General features: G+C 42.6%; 1 protein-coding gene across 1 annotated transcript; it reads left to right on the top strand.

Moving 5' to 3' along the window:
• Positions 1-4264: 4264 nt before the first annotated feature.
• Positions 4265-15828, top strand: LOC103380737 (protein LSM14 homolog B-like). Its single transcript, XM_008312796.1, has 5 exons — positions 4265-4419; positions 14937-14995; positions 15093-15239; positions 15327-15453; positions 15527-15828. The coding sequence occupies exons 1-5, from the start codon at positions 4265-4267 to the stop codon at positions 15678-15680; spliced, it is 642 nt and encodes a 213-aa protein (XP_008311018.1). The 3' UTR covers positions 15681-15828.

The raw sequence follows: 15828 nt of genomic DNA, 5'->3' as shown, positions 1-15828 counted from the left end.
TAATAAGTGTAATCTGTCCAGTCGCCCAAAGGTTAAAGTCTGGCGATACATCAGTGTCCCGCTGCTATATTGCTGATCTGTAATTGCCTCGCTGGTGGCTTAATTGTGGAGGTGTACGCGGAGGATCATTTGGAAATGATCCATCACTTAGTACTGTAATAATGAGTTTCCAATGGTTGGCTGGGCTAAGGCGGACTCCCTCGCTCCCCACAGAGGGAGTTGTTGGACTTGAGAAGTGCGCGGTGTACTCAGCTGAAGCAGAGAGCAATCGGAAGATTAAGCGCGAGCGTAAAGAAGGGCAGCGTAGGTCGGGGTTCAGGGTCTGGTTTCAACACGACCTTGGTGGAACTGCTGGACCTGGCGGGGCAACTGCTAGCATTCGTAAGGCGAAAGCAAGCTGTTTTCCAAGGACCTCGTTGAGGATCGGACTTGGATGTTTTTTACTTTTCATTTTGACTTAGATAGACTTGATTCCGATGTTTTTTACTTTTCATTTTGACTCAAATGGACTTGATTCCTGAAGAGTGGTTTTGGGGGGGACGTTGGCCAAACTGAAGAGGCTGAGTGGTTTTGGGGGGGGGGGCGTTGGCCAACCTTGACGACAATTTATTCCATCACTTGAACTTATTTAAGAAGAAATATAATGTCCCAAAGACAAACGTAAACACTTGACTACCATCCCTACCCTCTCTCTCTCTCTCACATGCGACATCCGTGCTGTTTGATCACGGCCCAAAGCCATCTGCGTGAATGGAAGTCAATACATGGCGATTGAGCACGTGTGTGTGTGTCTGTGTGTGTGTGCTGTGCTCTTAATCAACCCGGCTCCATCCCCTCATGTTGTTCCATTTCTAAGCACAAACCTGCGCTGCATGGTAATCAGGCCACAGTCCATTCTTAATCCATGAATCTGCATCACTTGCTATCGTTACGAGGGCGAGCTGAACCTTCTCCGTTCTCTCTCTCTCTCTTTGTTTTTTTCCCTTTTTCCCTCTCTGAAATAGCAAATAAATTCAAAAAACCTTTGTCTAACAAAACTTGGAATTGTACTTCAACATCCCTCACAACATCGGTCCCCAAACCTTTTTTGCGCCACCGACCGGTTAAGTGATACATAAAAGGATACGACGGCCATAAAAACGGGTATATTTTAAATATAATTCTGAATGTTTAGCCACTGTGTATGCAGCTTTATTAGCAGCGTCCTCGTAAAAATCGCGTTGTCTTTTAATGCAGAACGCTTGGTCTCTCTAAAAGCTACATTAGCTAGCCGTTGGTGCGTGGAAACAACCTGTCGCAATAAATCCATATTTTAAGTAGTTTCTTTAGCGTTTGTTTGTTGTTCATTTTGCTAGCTTGGCGGTTTAAATTTAGCGGTAATGTATTATGCGTTACCGGCCGGAGGAGACCTTTTAAGGAGGTAGTGGACGTAGGTAAGACATGTGACCGAGGCAAGCATCTTGACATGCATCAAGTCCGAGTCAAAGACAGATGCGGCAGTTTTTCCAAAATAAAACTTTGTTGTGCTTTGGGCACCACTGCTTTACCACACTACTACCATTCACCTCCAGTACACACACACACACCATTCACAAATTGCAGCGTTCATGTTTTAAATGTCAACCTGCAGTTCTTCTTCCTCATTAAAGCTGCATCTCCAAAGAACCAGAATGCACTCTAAGCAGAAACGCCTGTCGTCTTAAGCAGCGCGTCCATTACCGTGAGAAAGAGCGGGCAATTTCAGTTACCAAACAAAGCCCATGTCAGCAACCCCGGCTCTCACATGTAACACATAGAGCATAAAGGCATTTTGAGCGAGTTAAAAAATGTTCAAACACCGATTGATGCTGCGAGAAAGAACAACACATTCTTCTTCCGTCGCCGCTTCATAATGGGATCCTTAATGATGAATGGGATGTCGGGACAAAAATGTTGCGAGGAACTTTGGGGGTGGTCGATAGTGGTTGCCTCTGTCATTGTGAAATATCGTTATGAGACCCTGTCTCCGAAAAAGCCGAGGATTTACAATATGGAGTGAGGGAGCTTGTTGTTTAGAGTCTCCTCTGACTAACGTAATTTACATTTGCTGGCTACTCCCCCACACAGCAGACTGCAGCCATACTGCGGTGACAGCTGCATTGTAGTGAGATACGCCGCTTTGTTTACAGTGATATATGATCATCACCAACATGTTTTCTTATGGTCAAGTTTTTTTTGCTAATATATATTTTTTTTTTTTTTTTTTTTTTGCTTCACTGGACCACCTGCAGAAATATATACGATTTACTCGTTTGTATACGAAACATCAAACATCTGCTGCCTTGAGTTCCATATATAAGATTTACTCGTTTGTATACGACACATCAAACATCTGAGTGACCTGTTGGCTGAGCTGGGGATAATCAGGAAGTCCTCAGAAGATTCTATCAAACTTTTATTACCTTCACTTCTAAGACATTTAAAGGCCAGGAGTGACATTTGTTGTTCTGTTCTTGTTCGTTTGATGCCTTGTTTGTGTTTTTTGTGTGATGTTTTTGCACTATATTTTTGTTAGATTTTATTACAAGTCGATTTCGAAGTTTTTCTTTTCTAGAAATTTGCCATAGAATCTAACCCCAAAAAAGCACTAACCACGTTAATTCCAATGGGCCACTAAACATACGCCCTACACTGAACCCATCTGTCGTGTTGACTTATGGGTTCAGTGTAGGGCATAAGTGTCAAACTCAAGGCTCGCAGGCCAAATTCGGACCGCCAAGTTAGCTTGTGTGGCCTGCGGGAGCTTAAAATGTGTTTAAATGCTTTAGAACATTGGTATCAAACCTCTGGTTCAGGGGCCACATACAGCCTGATTAGGTTCCATGTGGGCCGGACCAGTACAACCACAACATATTTAACTATAAATAACAATAAGTCCGTGTTTCCTCCCTTTGTTTTCCTGCAAATAAGCACAAGGATATTAGAAAAATTTTTTATTTTACTTTTATTTTCATATTTTACTGAAATATAATATGAAAAACATCACCAACATGAAGTTTTTGTGAAGCGGGCCGGATTGAACCCCCAAGTGGACCACTTTTGGCCCGCAGGCTGTATGTTTGACACCCCTGCCTTAGAATAAAGTCCATGCTGCTGAGTTTCTGAACCTGATAAATAACTATTTTTTTATTACACGGAGTATTGTAATATATATTTGTAAATTGAAAAAATAACGGCCCTTCAAGGAGAACTGTATTGATGATGTGGCGCCCCCTGGTGGTAATGAGTTTGACACCCCCGGTAGGGGTTGGGCTTTATGGAGGATCAGCTCTATTCCCTGGTTACGCTGAGAGACAGATTGACAGATGAGATCCAGGCGAGAGGCTCCACGGAACCATGATGTCCACAGACACCACTGTAGTTTTTCGGTGAGACTGCGGCGCAGGTGGAGGAGGTGTAACAAATGCCCAGGTCGGCGCCGAAATCGAGACAGAAATCGGTGTTAATGAGAGTGACGAGGCAGCGAGGTGGAGACGCAAGGAGCCGAGGTGACGAAGGTCAAGTACCTGAGGTCAAGCGTCTAAATAAATGAACAGAAAACGAGGTGAGAGTGCATGGATGGAGATGGGCGTCAGGAGTGATTTATGACTGAAGGATAGCAGGGGAGATGGGCGTCAGGAGTGATTTATGACAGGCAGGATTTAAGATTTAAGATGTCGCTGTAGGACAGTAAGGAGAGCTGCTGTGATGTATGGTTTGTAGACGGAGGTGCTGCACAAAGGACGAGCGGCATAGCCGGAAGACGCTGGAGATTTTCCCAGTGAAAGGCCAGCACAGACGGGATTAGTTATGAGCGGATAACAGGGACCGTTAAGGTTGAGTCGTTTGGAGATAAAGTGTAAAATGTTTTGCAAGGTAGTGGATATTTTTGGACCGAGAATGTTACAGACAGACAGAGCTGCCAGGCAGCAGGAACGAGTTGCAAATTTGGTAAATCTTCAAAATAGCAAATGCATTTTAATGTTTAGTTCTTGGGTCTCTGTGCCAATTTAATTTATTTCATTTTGTTTTGACAAGAGGTTAATCCTTTACACAATTAACTGGCAAAATATTTCCCCATATTAAATTCTAACCAGAACAAAGTTCTGTGTAATCCCCTTCGGTGGCCTCTGGGGGGTTGCTTTGTTTTTACTTTCCCCGCAGTCCATCTTCACCTTGACTCGCGTCTCCCCTCACGCAGCATGAGAAGACGAGGAACAGAGAAAAGACAGTTTAGTGGACCTCAATGCCGATGGACGTAAGGAGTCCGCTGGTGAATGACGATGAACTTAGCTGTGGGTTTCAGCTAAAAGGAGGAGACTGCACCGTTCCAAATGCCAGTCACTGGAACAAAGAGCATAAACCAATCTCTGAATACAAAACTCTCAGAGCAGCAAGGAGGTAAGAGTGAGTGGCGCATGTATACGCAAAAGGACAGGTGGACAACATCATGTAGTCCCAGTGGAGGGCAAAGACAGGGGACGACTGGTGACGGGTTACGATGCGGGTGTGGCAAACCCTTGGCTCACGGGCCAAAATGAGGTTCAATGTTTGACTGGCGGGATAGTTGAGTATTGGTTGGAGGTAGAATTATGGGTGAAATAATATGTACAAGAATCAACTTTCGAGGATAATAAGGCATATTTGATGACTAACGCCATCTAGTGGCGGCAACAGGAGGATAATAAGGCATATTTGATGACTGACGCCATCTAGTGGCGGCAACAGAAATTACATTTGATTCATTTGAAGCAATGCAATGAAATTGTTTCTGAAACAGTAAGATCACGTTCCTCTATACCGTGTTTGAAAATCCCAGCAGGCTGTGTCTGGGCCACGAACCATAGTTTGTCTTTTTCTACAAATACGTGTTCAAAGACGCGCTGATATTTTTTAAATCGAGTTTTTGTTTTGCAATCGTTTTTTTCTTGCTGGCGCGCGTTTTTGTTTCTTTATTGACAAATTGGTTCGTATACAAAAGAAAAAATTGCTGATATGACAAAGGATCTGTTTGAAAATCCCAGCAGGCTGTATCTGGGCCACGAACCATAGTTTGTCTTTTTCTACAAATAAATGTATAAAGAGAGTCAGTATCTCGAACTGACTTCTCAGTGATGTCCATTTTCACTCTGGAGACAGTTTAGGGATCACAACACTCAGCGAAAAAACAAGCTGAAGTATATTCAAATGGTCCAACTTTGAAGCACAGCACGCAGTATGAGTTGGCTCTTTGGTGCCGAGCACTCAAATCAAACGGCAGCCCTCAGTGTGTGTGACCTCAATAACAGACATAAAGCAGATTCATTACCTCTGTGACAGTGTCGGCAAACACGGAAGATTTACAGGCTTCATAGAGGTGGGCTTTACGACGGTGCTGTTGTATTGGATTACACTGGATCCTACTGCGTCTGGGACAACTGTACGACGGGTCTTATTGGTGAGATTCGTCATTTTTGTGTCAGCGTGCGACTGCATTAGGACAGAGGGATAATCTCGACTGTCAAACGTACGAAGGAAAATGTTTTATAATGACAACGATATTCAAAATAAAAACTAAAAGACGACGTCCAAGTCTGAGTGGATACGTTCCACCATCTCCTGACGGACTGTCTGTCGGAGAACATAAGAACGGCAGGTTCTTAACCCTTTGATGCATGACCAATGATATACTGAGTTAAAACAAATGATGTTTTTATGTGTTTTTAGACATAAAAATAAGAACTGATTTGGTTCTGTTTTTATACACCAAATTTTCTTTTTGAATGTTGACACAATTATTCTGCAGTTGCAAAGGCTGACCACTGTATGGCAGTGTTGGGTGATTCTCAGGCGTCCACTGTAGAGGCTTTTATGCAACACTGCCATCAAAACCTATTCTTATCACAGAAAATGACATTTTCCTAGCTGTCCACTGTAGTGACCATCATGCATGAAAGGGTTAAAGGCTCCTCCCATAAAACCTGTACTCCTGAGTGCCCGCCCCTCGGCATAGATCTTTATTTGTCCGTCGTGTCGTCTCCTCCACCGCAGCCATGCTCCGCTCATCTTTCTGTACAATTTAACTGTCTCATTTCTCCACCAGAGAACTGTAGCCATCACACCAGTGATTTATATCTTCCTCATGTGTGTGTGTTTTTTTTTTTTTTTCCTGTACTTCCTCGACTTTTCTGGCAGGCTGAAATTGCTTTATTATTCCCCCAGAGTCTGTCAAATCCCCCAGCAGCTACAAACTCATCACCCATCACTGGCTCTTTGTCTGAGAGGAAATAAAGTGTCGGCATTTCCTGGGTGACAGATTTGTGTAATCGTCCTTCGACCAGACTAGGGGAACAAGTCAGTGGACACATGAGGAGAGAGAGAGAGAGAGAGAGAGAGAGAGAGAGTGGAGAGGATGGAAGATTGGTCTGCCTTTTTAAAGTGAAAATTGAGGTTTTCAAGGGGAGCTCTCAGGTTGTGAAGGTCCCGGACCTTTTCTTCTGAAACCTGAAAAAGGAGAAAAGTCACTCTTCGGCTTTTTTCATCTCGGTCCAGTTACTTTATTGTGGTCTGGGCGCCACCGTTGAGTAGACAGCAGTGCTGACACCAAATGCTCCCTCGGTAATAATGGGTGACTTAAACCAGTTGCGGCCATTTCTGTGTTCAGAATGGGTGGAGAGGGAGACCATTTTAGTTCATTTCCAAAAGTGAGTGTGCGGAGCGGAGATGAAGTCAGGGAAAGGGTCAACTCTGACACGTGGCAAAATATTTTAAACCATTAAAAATGGTTTAATATTTGTCAGATATATATACACATATATATATACACACATATACGTATGTATGTATGTATACAAGTGAAGATGCTGAGAGATGTTACGATACATGCTCAGTTAGCCAAGAGTACTCCGAGTACGCGACGTATTAGCCAATAGTTTGCTGTGTACGATCTCGTCTAGGCAAACAAAGCTACCAGCGATCGTTCGCAAATGCGCTTATCTCAACTTCAAAACAAGAATCCACATTTGTTAAAGCCGGAACTCTCGTGTGTATAATTATTATATAATATCTTCTAGTTTGTTTGTTTTTTTTTTTTTTTTGCTATATTTTGCGATATAGCAAAAAATCTGCGAGATTGAATAAAAAAAAAAAATCTGCAATGTACTGAGGGGGTTAAGGAGAACCGGAATATAGGGAGGGAATATTGAAATCTGCAACATGTATATATGTGTGTGTGTGTGTGTCTAATAAAGCACTTGTAATTTTTTTTTTTTTTTTTAAAGAGCGACCTTTCAGTTTGCTTTTGGAAACTTTATACAAGAGACCGTATTTCAATTTGAAATAACATTTGAATTAATTTGATTTAATATTCTAACTGTAATATAGGTAGAACATTATACTAAACATTTTCTACTATACTTTATTTGAAATAATATTTGAATTAATTTGATACTAAACATTTTCTACTCTACTTTTGATCACAAACATGATCATGTTAATTCAGTACCTACGTCCAGGTTGATCATAATTCTCTAGCAAACGTTAAAAATATACACAACAATCCTTTCTCTGATGGTAGTCGATCCAAAACGTTAAAAATATACACAACAATCCCTTCTCTGATGGTAGTCGATCGGTGTCACCCACAGTCACCAGCAAGTATTAAATTACAGCATTCAACACAGATGAGCCAAATATCTAAAATTACAATTGCGTTCATCAGTGACCTTTGTTAAAATAAAGGTAGTTTTTTTCCCCCCCATTTCTTCATTTCTTTCAGCGAACTCTGCAGGATTGGAATGAGAGTCGTGGAAAGCTGAGACTCTGTGAATAGCTGTAATCAACCTGTCATTTATTATTGGGCCCAGCCAGGCACAGCTATTGTCCATAAAATCCACATCATAAGGCAAACATGGAAGTGCATAAATTCAACCGACCGTTGACGTATTAAGAGCAACGAAAACCTCAGCGCGGTCCAGCATCGTCTGGGCTTGTCTTGGACAGCACAGCGGTCAGTTCCCCCGCAGAGACCCGCGCTCTAGACAATAAAAAGATCTGTTCCTACGAGCAATTGCGACGTAAAGCCAGTATATGTGGTTTCTCAGCAGCGAGAGAGCGTGCAGCCCGGAGCCAAGGAAAAATCAAAAATGTCAAGGACCTCCTTTAAAATCACATCCCTAAAGTGTGTAAGTGCAAAAAGCATCCAGTGGAAACAAATCCTTCTAAGCAAATTGAGGGATTGGCATTGATCCCCTCCCGGAGCTCAAAGATATTATCCATGCTTAAAAATATTTCTCGTCCGTTCACTCATCACTTGAACCCCAATTCCGCTAACAGACCCTGGACTTTTGGCTCATCGCCTTGCAGCGCTGCAGTGTTTTGTTTCTGTGTATGGACGACTTACCACCAGTGAATATCAGCCCGCAGCCATGTGCTAACACAGTTATATTTCAGGGCAGTGTGCAGTGATCGTACAAGCGAAAATGTCTGACTCTACAAAAATGAATTTACTTCTTCCCCCACAGGAGACCGTAAAACATTGTAAAGACTTTCAAACCTTTTCGGTATGGACGCTGTGATGTGTTCAAAGACACGCCGAGTTTTTGTTTTGCAATCATTTTTTCTTGCTGGCGCACGTTTTTGTTTTTGTTTTGCAATCATTTTTTCTTGCTTGCGTGCAGGTTCTTTTTTGACAAATTGGTTCGTATACAAAAGATATGACATGAAAAAAATTGCTGATATGATAAAGCATTGTTTCTCAAAGACTGGGTCGCGACCCTCAGGTGGGTCGCAAGAGTTTTTTTGGGGGGTCTTGCATCATGTTTCCAAAGAGTTCACGGTCATCGCAACAGCTGTCTGCATCCAACCTCAAAATAGCTGCCGGTTCAAAAGCTCCCCCCTGTGGCTATATCTCATATTTTTTATAATTAATGAATAATTAATTAGTCTATGTATTTAATGTTAGCATTCTGTCTTGTCTTTCCGCATGCCAGACAAAAGCGCAAACAGCCGCCACTAACTAAACTGCGTTCTCCCGCAGGTAACACAAACACGGTGGGCCGCACTTGGTCCACAGGCCTTGAGTTTGACACTTCCCAGCACAGACCTTCTCTGCGATGTTTGAGATGTGAACATACACCACATATAGCATTGCATTCAGTGAGGATTTTGGATTTTACTTTATACACATCACTAAACGCAGCATAGGTCAGTGAACCTTCAAATCATACCCAGAATGCTTTTCAGGTGCGATGTGTCACCTACGATTCCCGGACTCCATAGAAGAAAAAAAAAATGGGTCTGTTTATGGACGGTACGCACACGCAATCGCACTTGACTCCAGTACATCTTTTCATTGTGATCTACGAATAATGGGTCGCGAAGGTTTCTGACTTTTAAAATATGGGTCTCCAGGAAAAAAAAAGTTTGGGAAACACCGTTATAAAGAATCGTAAATAACTAATAAATCTTCATAATTTGATTATGGCAAAAATTTTAGCTCATGTCATGAAATTAGCCAGACATGTTGCTACGATGACGACGACGGCGGATTTGGAAGCCTACTATTGATGACGTGGAAAAAAAAAAAACGTAACGTTCAATATTTGAAGTGCTCCGCGTTAAAAGCACTTGCGCTTTTCCAGGAGAGTCCTGACCAGCTGCCTGTTCCACCGACTCGGTTTAATTACATGATGTGAGAAGCCGGCGAGAGCTTGTTAAGCCACTCTGATTGTTCTCCTCCAGGAGCCCTTCGCCTCTTTCTCCCCCGATGACGACTCTGCCCGGCATCGCACCAGCTCAATTATCCATGATATATTCTCCCACGCACGCCCTGTGATGACGCCATGTGTTGAAAAACGACTCTCCGGTTGTGCTTTTGAGATGGCACAAGTATCCTGGGATGCCTGTGACTGTGTGTGTGTGTGACTGAGGGGCAGGGACCATTAAAAGGTTATGTACCTGTGATGGCTCCTCTTTCATTTTAGCCTCATTTGACTTGCTGTCTCGCTCTTGGTTATTCAGCTCGTGGCGGATTGTTTGCTCAATTGGTTTTTCTTCTTCTGCCCTGCAGCAGATTGCCGTCTGGGGGGGGGGTCGCGGTTGCTATGACGACGGACCCACTAACTGGTGAGGAGTTTGCAAACCGTATGTCATGTGGTATAGATCGGTCTTATTCTTTTATTTAAATTGGGGAAAGAACCCTGAGTGCCCGACAAAAAGAAAAGACGTGTTGACACGTGAAATTATTCAGCTCTTTGTTAGCCGGTGTCAGCGCCATCAAGCCGTTAAAGAAGCCCAGACTTATATTTGAGTCCCGACTTTTCACTTCTACAAAAGACTGTTTTCCAAAATGATCCGATTGTGCAACTGCCATGTGTTTGTGTCAAATCTGTTTCCCCTTGTCAAACCAAGATATGTTAGCTGACAAAGCTGTCACATCAAAGTGATGCTATAGCAAAGCACATACATAGCGTACATTATAAATATTACATTATAAATATAATTAAACTGCGGGCCAGAAGTTGGTCCCCGGGCCTGAGTTTGACGCATGCGATGTAGGTGGTTGTCTTTTGAGACGCGAGGACACCGCAGCGTTCCGTCTCTTTAGCTGTCCCGCTAGCTCGAGCTACACGTGCCGCCCGCTTCAACCACGATATCGAACACAGGGCCGGCGACTAAACGGGAACGCGGCGCCGTGCTCACCGCGAGCGGGGGTCAGTGAGTCAGCAGGAGGACAGGACACATCTGTGTAAAAGCAACAACGGGGGGGGTTTTCGAGATACTGTTACACACACTCCAGAACACACACACACACTCTCTCTCAAACTGACAGCATTTACATTATGAAACACTTACTCAAAGCGACTCACTCTCTGAGGTAATGTCTCACACACACAGTTCTGGTTTTTGTTTTGTGGGGTTTTTTTTATGCACCTTTCCATTTAACGTGACAAGCAGCTGCAAAACGCAGCACGTACAGAAAGTGTTGGGATGCAGTCGCCGTGGGGAACCGCGTCTGGATCCGAACAGCCAACCGAGCGGAGCGAGACACTTTACAAAATAACCGGGAGTGAAAGACAGGAAGGGTTCATCCAAATGGCAACCAACGCGGCCAAATATTAAAGTAACCTGACGCTGTTCTTTACTGTTATTTTTTATTGACAAATGGATCAAATAGCGTGTGGAATGTGAAAGGAACTAGTGGTGGGGATGGATCCAAAGAAAATGGGTGACTAACTCAAAACAGATCCATTCCAGTATGGGTTTTTGTTTTTTTATGTTTTCAATGCTCCAAAACTCCTTATCTTTATCCTCATCGTACTGCTTTACACAGTCTGTGCTTAAATCTCTGAACGACAACCGTCCGGAACATAGAGTGCGTCGGTTTATTTGGGTTGATTAGTGTAATCACCCTCACCTGTGTCCCTGCTAATCGGTCTCACCTGGTATCCTGGTTATATAAACCTGTCTCCCTCGCTCTGTCTTCTCAGATTCATTGTTCATGGTTTTGGTCTTTGTGTTCTGGTTCAGACTTGTTCCTGGAGTTCCTGGACTTCCTGTTTGATATTATTCCTCCGAGTGTCCTGATATGCGAGTGAGTCGGATTTATTCTCGTTCTGGACTTGGGGAAATAAACTTCCTTGCAGCGCTGTTAAATAATGTTACTGGGTTCTAACTGCTTTAGTTTCCCTAAACACAACATTACATTTTTTTTGTCGAATTTCAAAATGGTGATCACTATTGAGCCAAGATGTGTCAAACTCAAGGCCCGGGGGCCAAATGTGGCCCGCCACGCCATTTTGTGTGGCCCGCGGGAGCTTAAAAAGCATTTAGTAAAGTCCATGCAGCAGAGTTTCTTAACCTAAGGAATTACACAGAATTGAACAATATTTGTATCTTGAACAAATGATAATCAATTGTAGAAAAATGTATTAATCTGTTATGTTATGAGTAATTCGAGCTATAGTACAGTATTAGCAGCCAGTACCACCTGTTACTACAGATCGGTACCAAGTACTGAACATTGAAGGATCATTACATTTTCAAAATAAAACATCTTTTAGACTCTATTCTGTTAGTATCAGTCTGAATGACCTATCATTTTAAACTATCGCCAGATTATCTTTACATAAGGAAAGTAAATGGATATGACTTGATTCTCTTTGAATGAAGTAAATTGGTAAAAAATGAAGTACATTTTTTTTTTCACTGTGTGCCACTGCAGCTCAGTACCAAATGACCTATGGACTGGTACCGGTCCTCAGACCAGGGGTTGGGAACCCTTCGAGGGGAACTGTGTTGCTGATGATGGTGAGTTTGACACCCCTGATGTAGGACAATCCGTAGCTGTGATCTGTGATTTAATGGTTCAAATGTATTACAATTTGAAAGACTCAATAATTCCTGTTGGCTTTTATATATATATATTTTTTTCATCTAGAAAGACTCAATAATTCCTGTTGGCTTTCATATATATATTTTTTTTTTTCATCTCTTTAACGTAACATCTGTGACTACGACAGGCACTGATAATGCGTTTTCGTGTCACTGCTCGTGATTGTACCTGACTGACACGTCAACTGAGAGAGTGACTCCTTCATGTCTGTGACGGTCGGTTCTTTGATCGGTCGGACAGGAGTGAACGATCCTCGCTTGAGCTGCGACTAAAGGGTTAATGAAACCAATGAAAATTGACGGCGTTAATACGTTTGTGCACGTGCGCTCGCCTCTTTTGTCACGTTGCTACAGCAGGTCGTTCTCTCTCTCTCTCTTACATCTTGCCCGGCTACGCCTTGATATTTTCCTTTCACTCTCCTCGTCCTCGAGCTGAGCTCTGATTGATGCACTTTTCTTTTTATTTTTACCATTTTTGTCAGTGAAAAGGGTGAACACAGACTCGTTGATATTTCTATGCAAATGTAACTGGCCTGCGCTGTCCATCTGGAGATGAATGGAAATGAACGGCAATCAGTAGACTGGTAGTAAAAAAAAAAAAAAAAACTCTCCAGCAAAGCTGAATCATGCTTTAGTGGATTGGGCTGAATGTCCGGTTTGTTAAAATATTCCAGCACTCTGCCCACACACACACATAAAAGCATTGACGACATTGACCAGATGAAGGAGTCAGTGCTGTCTTCACTCCCAGACACGTTTATTTTATTAGTTCCACAATAGGAGAAAGAAGCCCAGCGAGGCCGGTGATTGACAGCGGCGGCGGTTGCACAAACACGGACCCTCTCGGAGGTTGTCTTTTAGAGCTATCGTCATGTTTCTTCATAACCTCTTCATGTTCCTCGCGGTTGCTCTTCACTTGTCCCTTTTCGATGCCGACGCAGCACAATGAAGACTTGTCTCCGTGTATATAAAGACTGATTAAAGACATCTGTGATACCGAGTGCCTGGAGAAAACAGTCGGCTTGATATATCACCTTAAACCACTCATTTAATCGACACCTCCGAGGGGGGAAAACCGAGACTTTTATGTGAATCTCTATTTCGTGTCTCCGAGCAGAGCGACCGCGGATTCTCTCCTGTCACAAGCCCTTTTTGTTTTTATTGTTCAACAAATTAAGGCACTTACCAGAAGAGCTATCAGATCGGAACGCATCTGTTTCGTATAATCTTATCAAGATGCTGAACTAATATATTATTAACCGCTGCGGCCAACACGTGCAACCGATTTGGTCGTCTAACAACAAGCGAAGGCCTGTCCTGAGCTGGCATCGGCGACATAAGTTGCCATGTTATTATGATTTCAAGCAGCTTCCAGGTTGAATATCTCTGAATCCGTGTTCACCGTAGGTAGGCATGAATATGCCAAGTGTTGTTTGATTGAAAACAGCGGAGAGCCGTCCTACCGTCATGAGTTTGCCCCCGAGATCCCAGCTGAAACTCTGATGGTCGTAAGAAGGCGTGACGACACACAGAGAGTTCCCCCTAGAGCTCATGTTCAAACTGGCACTTTTTCACTTTTCAGGAGTTAAAAAAAAAAAAAAAGATTGCACAGAGTCGGACTCTCAGCAAATAGAAACTAAAGCATTCCATTATCATATAAAAGTCCTTTTTAATCGCAGAATTTGTTGGTGAATCACAGTTCTCGAAAGTAGGAAAAATAATCACCTTTTTTTTTTTTTTTCCGTAACTGAAAGCTTCCTAATGCTCTTATATAAGCAATACAATTCAGGTTTAAAAACCTTGGACTTGAAAACGCGCGGCAGAGATATGTTATTCAACTCATCTGAGGTCACTTTATAAAGCCTTTATATTTCATTGTCAACAAAAAAACCCAATTGAGCGAGAAATGAGAGAAATTCACTCATTAAAGGAATAAAGAATTTTTTTTTTTTCTCACCCATTTCACGTCTCTTCTTTAGTTTGGCTATTTTCAAAAGGCCGAAGTCCAGAGTGCAAGTTTTTATGAGCAAAGCCATAATTGACAAAAATGACATTCTGGTAACCCTAGTGTTGAACATGTGAAATAACATCCATCAGCGGGGGCTCTGGAACACATTACTTGCTCTGCTCTGAGGTAATCAACTTTTTATCCATAGATATGTTTCCACTGGGTTTTTTTTTCTGATTATCACGTGCATCAGACCCACATTTTCAGCAGACTCATGGAAAATACCACGGAGCTTGTCATAAAAACCAGGTTTGCGTTAATGCGGAGGGAAGTACATTTAATTCAACCCCGTGTAAGTGGATAAGAACTGCTCCGGGATCTAACGTGATGATATCCAATCGCTTGGCAGAGATCTGGAGATCCAGATCTGGAGAGGAGTGTGAGCGTGCTGAGTTCAGTTTGCTTTGAAGATTATATTTCTGCCTCATTCTGTCTCCGTACGCGTAATGAAAGGAAGCACAAAAGTTGAAAAGTCCGAGGCGAACTTTTAGGCGGCGATTTAGCTTCGACGTGAGAGTGTGTCGACTCCTGACGAGAGGAGATGCCGCTGCGTACGACTCTGTAGCCAGAAAAAAAGGCAAAAAGAAGATAAACAAGGTGTTTTCATAATTTCAATTTTTTTTCCAATGTTATTGCGAAACCAATTTTAGAATTAAGGGGAAATTTGTCTGTCTGTCTTCATGGCTGTACGCAGGTAGTCGCAGACCCAGGAACCGCAGCAGAGGTCAGCTCATTGTCAAAAACTCAAAGGCTACGACTTTGCAGTTTGACTCTGATTTTGACTTTGAAACAGCGAATGCTCAGTTTAAAGATGACCTTACAAAAGAAAAAGAAGTCACAGGTATGAATCTTTTAGTTCACTAAGTGCTCTGCCTGCATTGGTCATGGTAAATGACCATGTACACTTTCTCTTGGTGTGTTATTACAGCTGAAAAAGTAGAGTCAGCCAAAACTCCAGAAAGTCAAGATATGGAAGAGGTGGAGACTCCTGGTGACAAATACTATGACAAAGCCAAATGCTTCTTTGATAACATCTCATCGGACCTTAAACCCAGGTGAACAGGTTCACTTGTGTTTGATTCTCTGTGCAATTCTTTTTGTTGTCTAAATGTATCACTGTTCCCTCAGGAGAACCACATGGGCAGAAGAGAAGAAGTTGAACATGGAAACGTTTGGTGTTACCGGCCGCTTCCTCAGAGGCAGAGGCTTCAGAGGCCGGGGACGTAGAAAGGAGAACACTGTCGACCCTCGACCCCTCAAAGTTGGCAGTGGAAGGGTCTGAATGTTTTGTTCTTGTAAATAATAGTCTTTTTGTACTAAATTAAGAAGTACCTCCCTATTTTCTACATTTGTTTTTTTTTTTCTAATTATCCTAAATGTAGTTTAGTCTAATTTAAACTGGGAGCTGTTTATTTTAGATTGAGCATGAT

Source organism: Cynoglossus semilaevis, chromosome 7, assembly GCF_000523025.1.
Source record: "Cynoglossus semilaevis isolate Cse_v1.0 chromosome 7, Cse_v1.0, whole genome shotgun sequence".
NCBI classification, from domain to species: Eukaryota; Metazoa; Chordata; class Actinopteri; order Pleuronectiformes; family Cynoglossidae; genus Cynoglossus; species Cynoglossus semilaevis.
Note: the sequence above shows the minus strand (reverse complement) of the source record. Positions and strands in the feature narration are given on the sequence as shown.

What these genes read in the sequence shown, in the direction of transcription:
- LOC103380737 (XM_008312796.1), top strand. Translation starts at nt 4,265, where the DNA reads ATGCCGATGGACGTAAGGAGTCCGCTGGTGAATGACGATGAACTTAGC. An exon ending in ACTCTCAGAGCAGCAAGGAG is followed by an intron (nt 4,420 to 14,936) that starts GTAAGAGTGAGT and finishes TCCTGACGAGAG; the next exon opens with GAGATGCCGCTGCGTACGAC. An exon ending in GCAAAAAGAAGATAAACAAG is followed by an intron (nt 14,996 to 15,092) that starts GTGTTTTCATAA and finishes GGCTGTACGCAG; the next exon opens with GTAGTCGCAGACCCAGGAAC.